The sequence below is a fragment of the Pseudopodoces humilis genome, chromosome 2 (genome assembly GCF_049639895.1).
Source record: "Pseudopodoces humilis isolate 2021_Gansu_Grassland_sample_001 chromosome 2, ASM4963989v1, whole genome shotgun sequence".
NCBI classification, from domain to species: Eukaryota; Metazoa; Chordata; class Aves; order Passeriformes; family Paridae; genus Pseudopodoces; species Pseudopodoces humilis.
Window position 1 is genome coordinate 16,117,269 of NC_142201.1, and position 14,466 is coordinate 16,131,734.

The following is a 14,466-nucleotide window of genomic DNA, read 5'->3' on the forward strand; positions in this document are numbered from 1 at the left end:
GACATGTCAAGCCAGCCCCTAACATGCAACCAGATGAGGGATGCCTTTCCTGTAGTATACATTACACATTCAGAAACTCAAAGCTGTCTTCAGCCATTTAATGGTTAATGAGACTGATGGGTATTCACACAAGGATATAAATAGCATTGATATTCTCCTTGCAACCTTGGTAATAAAGGAGCTACTGCAGCTACATAGGGGTGAATGGAATGGTCTGTTGCAAATAAGTACTTCTAGCATTGTGCTTGAAGCAGTTCTAGATAGACCACAAGAAAAGGGGAACTCAACAGAGAGCGAGGCTATCATTAAAAGCATTGACAGAAAAGTCTAACGGAATGGAAACATCAGGAGTAGAGCAAAAAAACCATTTTTTATTATGTAGTACTGAAAAGCCATATGAGGTTAAACATTTTTTAAGTGTTAAGTTTGGGAAGTGGTCCATTAGGGCAATGTATATTACCTTATGATTCAAACACACCATTCCTTGGAACTATACAACTCCATTATGCTCTTTCATCATAAAACTATAGCCCTGGCCATCTTAGAGCAATGGTGAAATGTTTTTGAAATAGTTTCATGTTCTTCTACAATGGAAAATTTCTGTACAATGTTTCTTGCAAGACATGTTGTCTAGAAAATGTCAACAGGAAGCCAAGCACAATTTCAGGTATTTAAAGTTGGCCCAAATAATTTCACTGCTCCTAAGTTTTACTCTGTGGAGTCACATGACTCAAGCCCCCCAGTGAGACAGTGCTGTGAAAACTGCAGAAATGCCTTTCTGGGCCAATGCCAATTTGCATAGGATGGTCCTGCAACTCTCAGTTTAGACCCCTGAATTCTCCATATGGATGGGAATCAGGAACACATAAAGCTAGATAGTACTACTCATCCACTTATTTAAACGTATTTCACATCTACAGCCCTTGACACATCACTCCTCTTTCTTTCCATTAAAATGTGAAACACCTACGTTTTGAAACTTGACCAACTTCCAAGAACAATAAAATATTATGGTGCTCAACTATTAATTAGACAGTTAGTAATATTTGCACTTATATATTGCTAAATAATTTAAACTATAAAATTTAAACAATGTAGGAAAGAAAACAAAAAAAATGAAAGAAAAAATATTCATGAATGTCTCTTTTACTTTTGCCCTTCTGGATGTTTCCCTCACTCAGAGATACTTACTTTTAGGTCCATCCTTCAGTACCTGAACAGAAGACTCTCCTTCCATTTCCAGAGTAATCTCTTTTGTTGCAGGGCTTAAATACAGTAGTTATACTGAAACAAAGTGCCTTTCTAGACTTAAGGAAAGCTTTACCTCTTGCACACTTCCCCTGCAATCAAATATATGCATAGTAAGTAATGCAATTTGAAAACAGCTAATGAGTATTTCCTATGGAAAAATACTCCTTTGGAGAATATACTCCTCAAGGACAGTCCTGATTTAGACTAGATCAAATAAAAGATATAATTACTGTAATACAGCTGTGGGTGGAGGAGGGGGTAGAGAGAAGGAGAAAGAAAATAAGGGACTGATAACTTGATGTAAATAACACTAAGAATTATTTTCCTGCTGACATCAGTACTGCCCAATGCTGCTTTTTCTTGCTCTGAAACATTTGCTCTGGCCAGTGAACCTGGGACCTGTCATGCTGTGAGGTAGAGCAGGTGCTGTAACATCGTCAACACCAGGCTCCCCATCCTGGTTCCTTCCTCTCACAACACTCAAAATATGTTTTGACAGACATGACTTCACAGCTGTATTATTTTAGAGGTATACTGTATCTCCAGAATAACAATAGCATAGTGCCTTTTTAAAAAGAAGTCCATGGTTAAGCAAGGGTAGCAGCAGGATATAACAGAATTGCAAAAAAACCCCAAGCATACTATTTGTTACATGTCTACCATATGTCAGGCATAGAAAACTGAAAGCTGAGGTTCTCTTCATTTCTAACCTTGGCAGCACCTGGTGAAAAACCCAACCTAAAAACTGAGTAAGATTTTGGCTCCAAAAATTTGGTTGGTTTTGGGGAATTTTGAGGGGTTGTTTATTTGTTTTGGGTTTGATTCTTCTCTTGCTGTTGCCAGGCTTTCCAAGAGATTACCCAAAGACTCTGTAGAAAGCTTCAGATCTCAACACAGTTTTAAACTTTATGTTATCTCTCTTTAAAGGTTACTGGGTTCTAGCCTGTTTCATCTTCCATCTGCAGCAGACATTTATATTTATAACCTGTTCACCATCATGATACCTAAAGCATCTAATAAAAACCAGAAACAAGCAGCTTCCTGGACCCTGTCTTTTATCACTCAAAAACAGAGAGCAGCCATTAACAACATAACTGGGTTTTATTTATTTTTGCCTTCTGATCTCCTCCCAAACCAGAGAAGCCCCAATGAACACTGGCCACCTGGGTGACTCCTTCAGGCTCCTCCAATCTCTTTCACATCCACTGCTTCCAATGGCATTCACTGCTGTCCTGCTCCTACTTATCTTAGCCTCAGGTAAGGTCTTTGTTTACACACTCTTAAAAGGGAAATCTCTTCAGCCTATCTATTCTTTATGCTTCCAACCAGCACGGTAAGGGATCTCCTGTAAGTACCAGAAGCACAAAAAGCTGCTGGGAGGCATGAACTTCACAGGTTCCAAACCCAGAAAGGAACCCAGCCAGTAACACAGACATCAGCCCACCATGACCTGCAGAAATGTACCACCTATTTTGGAACAGGCTTGTTTCTCCTTCTCACACTTAAGAAGAGTATTGCTGTATATAAGGTCCAAAGGAAAATTTGTTTGCATTAATACTGAAGTCAGAGTTTACAGAAGAGACAGCCTGAACATATGGGACACGTCCATGTAGCTAGATAGGAAAACACTTCTAGCAGCTACAATTACCTAGGTCTTCCACAAATTTCTGCAATAACAGAGAAAAAGCTCATTCTTCAGAGGTTTAAACATTTGTTTCTTGCTTGTCAGAATGAATTATGGACAACCCTGCATGGCAGTTCTGATAGCTGGTGTCTGCCTCATTCTGAAAGCAGTGGCAGAAGGCATTTACAGTTGCTAAAAACCACTGGAGTTAATATTCAGGAAGCAGCAAGCACCACACAAAAAACATGAGAAATCCTCCCCAGCTAGAAAGCAGATACCAGATCCAGCCATCTTGAACTAGACAAAATGAAAATACTGCAACATCTTGAATCTATTCCTGAAAAAAAAACAGCCAACCCAAACCCAATCTACTACGATTCCAATGAACCTTTCAAATTTCTACCAGGAAATGAAATGGGTTCTTTCCAGGTCACCTTAACACAAAGGTACCATAGAGTGCTGGAAGCTGTTGTTTTGATGTTTCACACCTTTGTGGTTCCTCAGCAGGTGACATCTCTGAGGCAGTAGAGTCTCCCTTCTGAACAGGCCGCCTGGCCACCACCACTTCTATCTGTAACAGCAGAATTAGTGTAAGGAACAGAAAGGAGCTACAGATGATGCACATGAACAACCTCCTTCCCAAAAATTCATGTGTTTAAGGTGTCACAGTGCTTCAACATCCAAGCAGTTCATATAACGAAGTGTTTTGATTTAATTAAACACATTACAAGTTTTTAAACATTTCCAAAGCAACTTCTCTTGCATATTCTCTTAAATTTGCCTTAGAAGGCAGGAAGAAATTCTGACATTTCCCATAAAAATGCAGTTCTGGGTGTTGTTCCACTTTCATACAAAACGAGACTTAACTAATACAGAAGAAAACAAAAATTCTGTGACACAATGCATTTTTGCCACAAACAAATCTCTTACAGACATATCTCCCACTCCATCATTTTTATTTTTATTTTTAAAATGAGCTTCCTTCATCCATAGTTACTGTTACATGATTTTTTGGACTGGCTACCCCAATAAAACCTTGATGCTTCCTGTACCCCTCCTGTTTTATCACATTTGACATGTTTCCCGAGTTCACTTCCCTAGTGCTTACAACTACAGCAGGTCCTTTTAAAGGCAATGCAGCAAACACACAAAACATTATCTTCTACAGTTGTGCAGTTATCTTAATAAATAACATTTATTAAAACCCTTCTTTAGTTGACAGTTATGGACCATTTTTATAAGACTGAAGAGCTGTCAGAAGTTTTCTTGGCTGAAGGCACAGCCTTGTTGAGAATTCCATTGCACGTGGTGTAGGCTGAAGACACTTCCTGCCCCTCCTTGACCTTATATATCGTTTACCTCTAGCTGGAATCAACACATCTTTTAGAAAAGCAGGTTAATTTTTTTTCTCTTCCACACCACTAAACAAAACAAAATTATCACTATTTCACCCAACATGCTTGCACCTTATGTGTATCCTTCAGTCATTGAGAATCTACTTGTCTGTCCAAACCAAAAGTCTGATTCAGCTAAAGAGCACAGGATTTCAAAACAGCAACGCTAGAGTCAGTCATGACAGCATCTCCAGTGCCCATGCACAATATGCCAGCATTTATGGCACATTTTCTACCACAATTTTTATTTGCAATTCTATCTGTACACAGTAAAGGAAAAGCAGCCTACAGCTATTAAAATATAAAGATGTTCTTATAAAGACCGCAATTATTCAGAGGAGAGAAAGCAAAAATACAGAATCACACAACTGAGTTTCGGCCTCCCTCCCCTTTTATTCTTATTTTTGGCATTTGGAATCTCAAAGTACTTCACCTTTTACTGTTCCACTGCTGTTACTGTTCACAACAAACTAATTCTGACTGTTTGTTAACCCACAGCACTCACCCAGTTTTGCAAATGATTAGACACATTATTTTGTTCTGAATACCATCATCTTGGCTTCCATAGGACATCATTGTGTAAATTACGCCAGAAGTAAATAATGCATGAAATGTGAAATGTTGCCTATGCCAAAGCTGATCTAATGCTTCTTGGTGTGGAAAGACACTTTAAGAAAAAGAAAGGATTAAAAAAAAAAAAGGTAAATTAATTTGAAAGGCTCAAGCCAAAAAGACACTTGAAATTTATAATCATAATAATAAAGTAATGCTATAGACATTTGCTACTGAAAGTAGAATTCAGCTTCATGACTCATACTGGAGTGAGCAAGCAGACACCATGGACCATGTTCAGACAGTCTGAATTCAAGCTCAGCCAAGTGTTTCCCATTAGCCGACACTAAATTTTCAGTTCCACCAAGCCAGTGGGAATTATGAGGCCCAAACCCAGCACTTTCTTATGGCTCAGCCCAAAGGAGCATCTCCCCACCACTTCCTGACAGTGAAGGGACCAACCCAGTCCTGCACATGCAGAATGGAGAACTACACAGGTGCAGGGCTAAAATACTAGAACCAATATTTGCAGCTTTTTTGGATGGGGGAAGGACTGCAGGGCAGGAAATATCCTATAGACATAAAAAATAAAGCAGAAGAAAACACTGAAGATGTGCTCTGATAGTCAAGCCATCGAAAGTTACTCAAGACCCCCCTTTTTTTCAGGCTTCACGGTGCTGAACATGGGACACTCCTGTAGCTCTCTCAGCAATGTATGCCCATTGGAAAGCAATGCATGGCTCAAACAGGCACAAGAGGTGATTTAACAGGTGGTCACTCTGTAACCTCAGAGCAGTTCTAAGCAGCCTGTTCCAGACCAGAGAGTGCCCAGGATACAGAGGAGCAACTTCAACACCCCTCTGCAAATGTACCACCCAATCTGAAACACCCAGCAGCACCAAGTGTCTGAACTTCAGTGTTAGCCTATTTTCCCCAAAAAATCTGCAATTTAAAACATTATTTTAGTCCAAAGAGATAAGACCTTAATTTCATAATTATCTAGATAAAGACCTGTCTTGTTAGTTGGTCAACACTAAAACAGGACATTTTAAAAAAGAAAATATTGTAACGTTTTTGCTCTTACCACAAAGTAATAATTTAAAATACACTTGGGCAACCACATCATCTAATATAAATCTTAATTCTTTTTATAAGAAATTTGCTCCATTACAATTGTTAATAAGAAACACACCTACTTGTATAACATACGCAAAGTTAAATTTAGCTGAGAACTGGAATTCATTTAAAAATACAGTCTTCATCTGCTAAAAAAACAAAAGCTACACATATCTTACAAATACAAAGATCTTGAACTTCATAAACACATTTTGCCTTTTCAACACTTTGATAAGTTGAAGTATATATAATTTGCAGTTAATAATTTAGTTAATTTTTTTGGGTCACTATGTCCTACCAGATCACAGAACTAACAGACCTCATCCCACCACATCCTCCCACCTCATCATCATATCCTAAAGGCAGAAATAACGAATAAAAGTGAAATTTAAAAAAATAATGATAAACAAAAAAAAAGTTATCCCTAACAGAGTTCTCAATTTTATGCAGTGTCAGCCAATAATGCTGTGGAATACAATGGATAAAGAAAATATTCCCTCTGTTCCGGAAGAGGGGATTACTATTTGTTCACACTTGATTTTCTACTCCACCAACCTTTTCTAGTTAATTATCCATTAACTCAGCTGTTAAACTGTTTGACTGTCTCAAAAGTTGAACTAGCACATATGGCTCACTAATGTTTTATTTTACCAAACTGTTGGTATGTTTAGATGTTAATACATCAAAGAATACTGCTTTACAATTATTATATCAGCTGTATTTCTCAAATCATAATATTTTAAATTTAAACAGGTCAGTTATCCTGACTCCTTGTCCAAGAAATACTTGCTCCATCTTTCATGAACCCATCTTAGCTAGGCTTTTTAGCTCAGCTAAATTCATGTTTTCAGAGTTTATACCATGCCTCTTTCACAGGGGTGTCTGAGCCAGATTCAGCCACCCAAGTGAACTGTGTTCAACATTTCCTTTGCAAAACAGACTGTGGCAACATCATCAATCTGTGTATAAACATCACAAAATAGATGCTGTAGAGATACACAAGACTAGAAGAGGTTATACTCAACTGTTTGGTGAACCCCACTGCACTTATGTAAGTACCATGACAAAACCACTTACTGAAAACATAAAAATGAAAACCATTCTTCATTGTCCCTGCTTCATACTGCAGCAACGTCTCATGAAGAAAGTTAACTCTTTTTCATCCCAATGGATCTTCCCTCAGCCCTTTTGTATTATTTTAAATCACTGGCACAGCAAAGCATTATTTTATTGGGAAATTAAATAATTAATTGACACTTGGCTGCTATGAGGGTTAATTACAGAAGGCTGCAGGCCCTGACCAGACTAATTCTGACCATCCCACTGGATGTCTGTGACAAGCAGGCCTGAGAGTCTGCTTTACAGTGTGATTTGAAACATGCTTGGAAAGAATGGCTTCTACAAATCATCTGCTGTGTATGTCAACACTGATGCACTCAAAACTACTAATCTTGTAAGCAGTGACTATGAAGTGATAGTTTATATCATAAAAAATAGTTTAAAGATGTATTAAGACCTCAGTTTTATTTTTTTAATGGAACACATCAGCAAGATAGCTCCAGGTGAAGTTTTACCCTTTACTTTGTTACAATTTAGAAATTTTCTTAGTGACAATACAACTGTATCTGGGTTTTTCATTTTCTTGCTTACATAAACACAAGTTTGCTTGTGACTCTAGAAAGGCAACAACAGCTTAGGAGATCATGGTCAGAAGTACTGACACTGAAATGTCAGTTTCCCTTTCCTCCTCTTGCTGCACTGCTCACATGATGATGTACCATGCTTTTGTTTCTTCCCAACCCAAAGATATCAGTAGGATGCAACTTCTCTCTAACACCACTTTTTGATGGACCAACTGTTCACTCAACAAAATCACATGGCCAGCACAAGTATAATGCCACGTTCTGCCAACAGCTGCAACAGAATGAATTTTATTTTTGTAAAGTAACATTGAATCCAGACTTTCCTCATTCAAACAGCTCACACTGTAGCTGCCACAGTTCTTTTTCTTTTCTGCCTGTTCAAAGCAGACAGTTCCACCCCAGCTATCCTGCAGGTAATAATTTATACTTACAGAATTAAGAAAAAAAAAAATTTCAGAAAGCAAATCCTTACTGGCATTTTTCCAAAGAAATATCAACATAACCTTTTTTTTCCTTTTTTAGCCTATCCACACTTCTGCTTTTTGAACACAATACAGTTAAAGTGTAGAGTTGTAACTATAGAGACAAGGCACAATAAACACAAGTTAACTCACGAAGTGTGTGGAAGAAAAGCACGACCGTTTGTCTGTGTTCCCTATTCACACAGTGCTGGAAGGAGAGTCCCAGCTAAAAAATGCACTGCCTGTACAGCTCCAGCATCACACAATTAGTACTTGTCATCCCTGGAGCTCAAAATAACACAGTGTGTTCGTTTGCAGAGGAAAGAATGTGTTTTCTTAAGAAAATTGGATCTCTGTGCTGATTGTGCCAAGTCCACAAACAAGATTTAGGTCTATAAAAGTGAGAATTAAAGATACTGTCGGACAACCGAGTGAGAATTAATCAAATAAGGCTGGAAACTAATGAAAAGAAATAAGCATTTTAGTGTAAATCTTGAGTCCAGTTCTGCTCCTCAATTTCTTAAGACAAAATATTCAGAGACAATAGTAATGTCAACAAACAACAAAACTAGCACAAGGTACATTTCCTTTGCTGATCAGAGGGCAGTGATTCTGTAAAGCACTATTTTATCTGGGATGCCTGCAGACATCAGCCCTTTGTTAATTGGGACCCACAACAAACACATTTGGGGTCCCAGACTCAAGCAGCAGATGCTGTATGTACTTGCTGGTGGCCAGCTTCAAAACAGCATCACAAGTCAACTGCCCCAAATGAGACAGGGCAAACCAGCCACTGTCAGCACCTGGCACAGCCATCAGTGTGGATATTGCCCTCAAAATGCACTTGGGGAGCAAAATCCAACTGATCTTCCAAGGAATAGGCCCAAAACCCCAGAGAGTTTGCCCACATGGCCACACAATCCTCTTTTAGTCATCCACTGATGGCCAACAGTGGTGCCTCCTGCCCTCCTCCCACCTCTGCCTGCTGTTTCCCCTTGTTAGAAGGGTTACTGATAATGAACTACGTAACAAAGCATGCTGTAGGATCACTGATGTTTTTGTGGGCCCACTGAATCAAAAACATATACTTTTTTCAAAATTTTTTTTCTTTGTACAAATTCAGTTTTTTCCCCCGTTGTTAGGAGCCTAAAGCATAGAGAACACAATTTTCAACCTCATCAACACCTATGTATATATATAAATCCAGCTGATGCTGTTGAATTTCTTCTCATTCTGACAATCTGCATAAGTGCACGGTGCATGACTAGTCTGCTCCCTCTCCTTCAACACAAATACTGTAAAAAATAAAAACAACCCCAGCACTGACCTTTCAGGCAAATAATTACAGACATTTTGCAGAGTTACTTTAAATGCCCTTGGTAAAAGATCTACCATTGGCTTTGTGCAAGTCTAAATACAATCTTAATGACTCTGTCTTTAACCAAACAATACGTCTAGCCAAAGACTTTCAGTACACTGGGGAAGTATGATTATACAGTCCACAAAACCCATGCTGTTCTGTCCCTGTCATGCCCTTCTCTGTCCTATGAAGTGTCTGACATTTTTAATTTTAGTGCTAACTGCAACCTTTTTTCCAGAACTGAAATAACTCTTGCTGAGTTCATTGTTCGATCCTGTCTGTAAGTAAAGCAAAATCAGTACAAGCTCTGCTGAACCCTACTGCCCAGCAGAATTGCTGGCTTTAATGAGCCTGGGTGTAATGAATCTGTGTTCAATCACTTCATTCTTAGCAAGACCCAGGACTCTCGGGTGGACGCCATCTGCTCCGACTGACCCGGCTGCTCTTGGATTTTTTCCATTTATTCCAGCATTTCCTCTTCTGCCACATGCTCTCACATTCCCTACCTCATCTCTGTTACTTTGCCTCTTTCATCCATGTAACTTCATGGAGTAAGCCAACTAACCTTTAAACCCTTGTCTGTTTGCTGTCTGAGAGCACACACCACTGCTTTTCTCCTAGGATCTGGCATCCCAAACAGCACTACTCCATCTAGGATGCACCAACTGATTCTTCTCTTGACAGCAAGCCCTGCCATTACAGGTAAGGAAGCGGAGGAAGATTTCCTGTGATGCTTGTGAGCATCATCCTGAGGAGTAATAAATCTCAATCAAAGAGTATAAGGAAAAGCTCCTTTCTCAAAGTTGTATCCCACTTATTACATAAGTACAACTGAAGACAACAGCACAGGTTTGCAACTGCCACGGCACTAAATGTCAGTTCTGGAAGCATCCTGATTTATACAACCATTCCTCAATGAATGCCTTGAGAATAAAAAGCTGCAAATTGCACATTGCTTACAAAACCATCCTTAACTGTCTCTTCCTATAGCCTGTGCAAGGGTCAGAGAATGGTGTTAAGTACCTTCTGCACTGAACAGACTCTGCTTAGTAGAAATCCAGAATTGGTTTCCAAACCAAATCTCCCTATTTCTGACATGAATAAAGTCAGCATGACCATTTCTCAGTCGATCAGTAGGGATGCTGCCTGTATACAAAGCACTAACAGTGACAGATGGGGACTTTAAAAAGCATTAAAAACCCCCAAGAAACATTCATACTCAGAAATTATTTCAAGGAAAGCATGTTATCTTAACCCAGATGAGCTGTCTTGGCCTAAAATAGGTGTTCCCTGTACTAGGAGAAAATATGTACCAGGAATCTCTGTATATTGCTCCCCTAACTGTTAGAATGGTAGGATTTTTTTAATATGAAAATATTAAATCACATTTTTGGACTATAATAAGACAAAACATCAGAAAAATATCTCAAACAACATCACGAGATTTTCCCTATCAAAACAACCCCATTTGCAATTTTTTTTTTAACTCATTCCATTAATTATTTTTTCCTGAAGTCTCAATAAATGTAAGAATACCTGACAGCAGTGGGTTCTGAGGACAGGCACACTAGCAGTAGAGCAGAATGCCACTCTGAGTAGTGTCCTATAAACAAGAGGGGAAGGGAAGGAAGGAAAAAGAGAAACAGACCCAGATCCCACAGGCCTTATTATCTGAATATTCCTGAAGCAAATTACAGGCTTCTTTGCCAGTAATGTTCTCCCTACAGCATAAATATACCTGGAAATAATCTAAAATAGTCAAAAAAACCCAGAATGTCAAAACCAACCAACAAACAAATCCAGAAACAAAACCCCCCAAAACAAAACCAAAATCAACACCTCACCATTTCCAGGCTTAAATCACACGTTACTACCAAAACGACCCTGAAAATAAATTATGATAATAACATAATAATAAACTTCATTTAAATGATAGGGTAAGAAACTACATAGCAAAAATAAGGGTTTTTTTCCACACTTCTTTGAAAAATTAAGTGGCTATTCGGATAAGCCTTCTTATTTGAAAATAAATGTCCTGTTCTTCCTCTTTGCAAAGAAAGGAAAGAGGAAGAACACTCCTAGTGCTGTATCTATGCAAAATCTCTACTTTCACCACTCGATTCACCTGTAAGACCAAGGTCACAGTGTGGTTCAATATAAGGTGCTCAATGTACAGTGCTTGGTAAGATTTTTTTTTACTGATCTGGTAAAGAGCACAAGGAAGAAAAATATCCTTGAAACGCCAAAATTTTCATTCAGAATCTCCTGTGCAATACGAATTCTTATAACCCATTAAGAGATGATCTGCCAGCTATCTATCTGCCAGCAGTAGAGTTCACTACCTTTGGGCAGTGCCCAGGTACATGACCTCCATTTTAACATAACTTTTTTCTGCTAGCTAACTAAAATCTACTTGAGAACAAAACTCCTGAAAATAAAAGTTTAATTAATAAATAAATACACAAACAAACAGGAATAGCTTATCTCTGTTCAGGACGCATTAGGCAACTACAGCATGTTAGTTAAATTACTAATCCGCAGGTGGAGAAGCCCCAAATCCGGTTCCTCCCTGTTCCTGGAAACTGGCTGGCACAAGCTTTCTCCCACCCCGGACAAGTCTTTTTCCTCAAAAAGCAGGAGGGCTCCACCTCACAGCCGCTGTTGGGGAACACTCCTGGGGCTCTGATGGGGGAGACCCCCGCACTTCGCACCTTGTGTTTGCGCTCAAGAACTGACATAAAACACCGCAACATCATTTACCTGCGGATTTTTTTTTCCCACTGAAAAAACATTTAAGAAAAAGCCCACAGTGGTAAACCAGGAATTCAGCACATGGCACGTCCTTTGATACAACTGCCTTTATGACTTTCGGGGTTCTTTTGAGAAAGGCGACGGCACAACCGAGCTGACAGGGAGAGCCGGCCGGGAGCCCGCGGTGCTCTCGGCTGCCCGGCCCGGCTCAGGGTGGCCCGGAGGGGCACGGGCGGCCCCTCACGCACCGCACCCCGAGGGCAGAGCCGCGGAGCCAGCGCCGGTCTGGAGGAGGCAAGGGGGCACGGAGCAGCCCCGGCCCCGCTCCGCTCTGCCCCGCTGCCGACAGGGCTGTGCCTCGTCCGGCCCCCACGGGCAGCACAGGGGCGCCCGCAACCCCCAGCTTCCCAGCAGAGACAGCGCCTCTCCCGAAGGGCTGCGGGAGCGGGTCCCGTCCCGCACCCCCCCCAAACCGCCGCACAGCTCCGGGGGGAGCTGGACCGGACAGCCCCGGACCCACCTGGTGCAGCGTGTCCGGGGGCAGCTGAGAGGCCCGGAACAGCTCGCCCACGCTGCTGCCCCCGGCGGCCGCCTCGGGGGGCGGGCAGCACCGCGAGAAGAGCTCGGAGTAGCGCTGCTGCTCGGTCTCGCTCAGGGGCAGGAGCAGACCCCCGGTACCGGCGGCGGGGCCGGGGCCCCCCGCCGGTCCCTGCTCCATGTCGGGGCGGCGCAGGCACAGCCGCTCGGCGGGGCAGCTAGTGTCGCGCCACCGGGGAGCGGGGGGACGGCCGGGGGGCCGGGAGGTGGGACGGGAGGTGTGGCGGGGGCCGGGGGCGGTGCCGCGCTGCGGCGGCGAAGGTGCAGTCCCCGCCCGGTGAGCGCCGCGCCGGCTCCGCAGTGCCCCGGCCGCCGCCGCCGGCCCCGCCTCTGCCCTCCCCGCGGCCCCTCCGGCTGGCAGCTTGCGCTCCCGGGCCTCCCGCTCCTGCCCCGCTGCGGGACGGCGCTCCGCAGCACCCCGCTTTCTCTCCAGATCGTAGAATCGCGGAATGGCTTGGATTGGAAGACCTTAAAGAACGTCTCGTTCTCACCTCCCTGCCATGGCCAGGGACACCCCCCGCTAGACCAGGTTGCTCAATGCCCCGTGCAACGTGGCCGTGAGTACTGCCAGGGACGGGGCATCCCTCACCAGTAGTGTTTTCAGTGTAGCACCTGCTGCTGAACGTGCCACGTGGGCACCACCGAAAAGAAACGGCATAGTTGGATACCCTGCAGCGAGTCCTAATTGATTAGCCATGACGGTTTGAGAGAGAAGCATCTCACCGTGTTCTCCATAGTCTTTGCTTTAACGTGAAGGGCAAAGAGCCCCTTGCTCGCGGAGCTTCCTCTTTATTACTCCTTTGTCAGCAGTGACGCTGTAAATGTTCCCTTTACAGGTCGAGCAGCACCTCACAAGACAGGCGGGTCACCACCGAGGTGGGAGGGCTGGGTACATCTCAGCCAGGAGATTGTGTGTCTCATACTGTTTTTTGCAGCCTTTCTTTGGGGAGTTCCAAGGAATGAGCTAATCACAGATATTTACAAGGTTGCAAATATCTGTTGATATTTACAGTTGAGGAGTTAACAAGTCCTCTTCACAGAAGCTTTGGTGCACAGACATGGGCTGGCCCAGGAGAAATCAGACTACCTGCTGTTTGTTTCTATCCTGCACCATTAGCAATGTCGGGCCAGCACTGTAATCTGTGTTCCCAAATGCAAAACACTTGGGAAGTCAATGTGGTTTGATTTTTATATGCTTCTTTACTATTAATTCAGGGAAAAAAAAAATAAATACAAATCTAATAATTTCACATAACATTTTTACTAGAAAATAGTTCCATTTATGGTCTGTAGAGCAAAAAAAAAAAATTACTAGCTCATCACTTCTGTTCTTGTTAACTGAACATTGTTACCTCTTTTTAAATTTTTTTTTTTAATCTGCTTTGTCATCTTCGCACCACATATCTGTGCCTCCTTCTCACTTGCACAAAACATTCAAATTCTTAATTCCTCTAATCCAAAATGAAGATCTGTTCCTGCCTTCTCAATATGTGGAGCACTGTATGGGTTGTTAGCTGTTAGCAGGTGAATAATTGATACTTGTGTTTAAGGATGGAGTGTTATGGAGAAATCTTTTTTCTTTCAGGGACAGAAGATTGTAATTGTATTTTCTTATTTTAAAACATCTTGTTACACAGAAGGACAAGACTATTTCAGCAACTGAATCTTGCAGCCTGACTTGAAGTGGCAAGTATCTGTAGTAGCTAAAAAAAATTAA

The 14,466-nt window shown here is 41.7% G+C and overlaps 2 protein-coding genes across 4 annotated transcripts in view; one reads left to right on the forward strand and one right to left on the reverse strand.

Moving 5' to 3' along the window:
* REPS2 (RALBP1 associated Eps domain containing 2) overlaps window positions 1-12,935 on the reverse strand; it is a 95,681-nt gene extending 82,746 nt beyond the window's left edge. For 2 of the 3 annotated variants that reach the window (XM_088051781.1, XM_088051782.1), the window contains exon 1: window positions 12,673-12,926. In XM_088051781.1, the coding sequence (XP_087907907.1) occupies window positions 12,673-12,870 (198 nt within the window). In that variant the 5' untranslated portion in view covers window positions 12,871-12,926. Of the gene's footprint in view, window positions 1-12,672 lie in introns of all 3 variants that reach the window. The other variant, XM_005516666.3, reaches the window with a different exon arrangement.
* The window catches only part of RBBP7 (RB binding protein 7, chromatin remodeling factor), a 34,842-nt gene continuing 33,244 nt past the window's right edge, over window positions 12,869-14,466 (forward strand). The window contains 2 exon segments of the mRNA XM_088068699.1: window positions 12,869-13,026; window positions 13,586-13,625. Of these exon segments, the coding sequence (XP_087924825.1) occupies window positions 12,869-13,026; window positions 13,586-13,625 (198 nt within the window).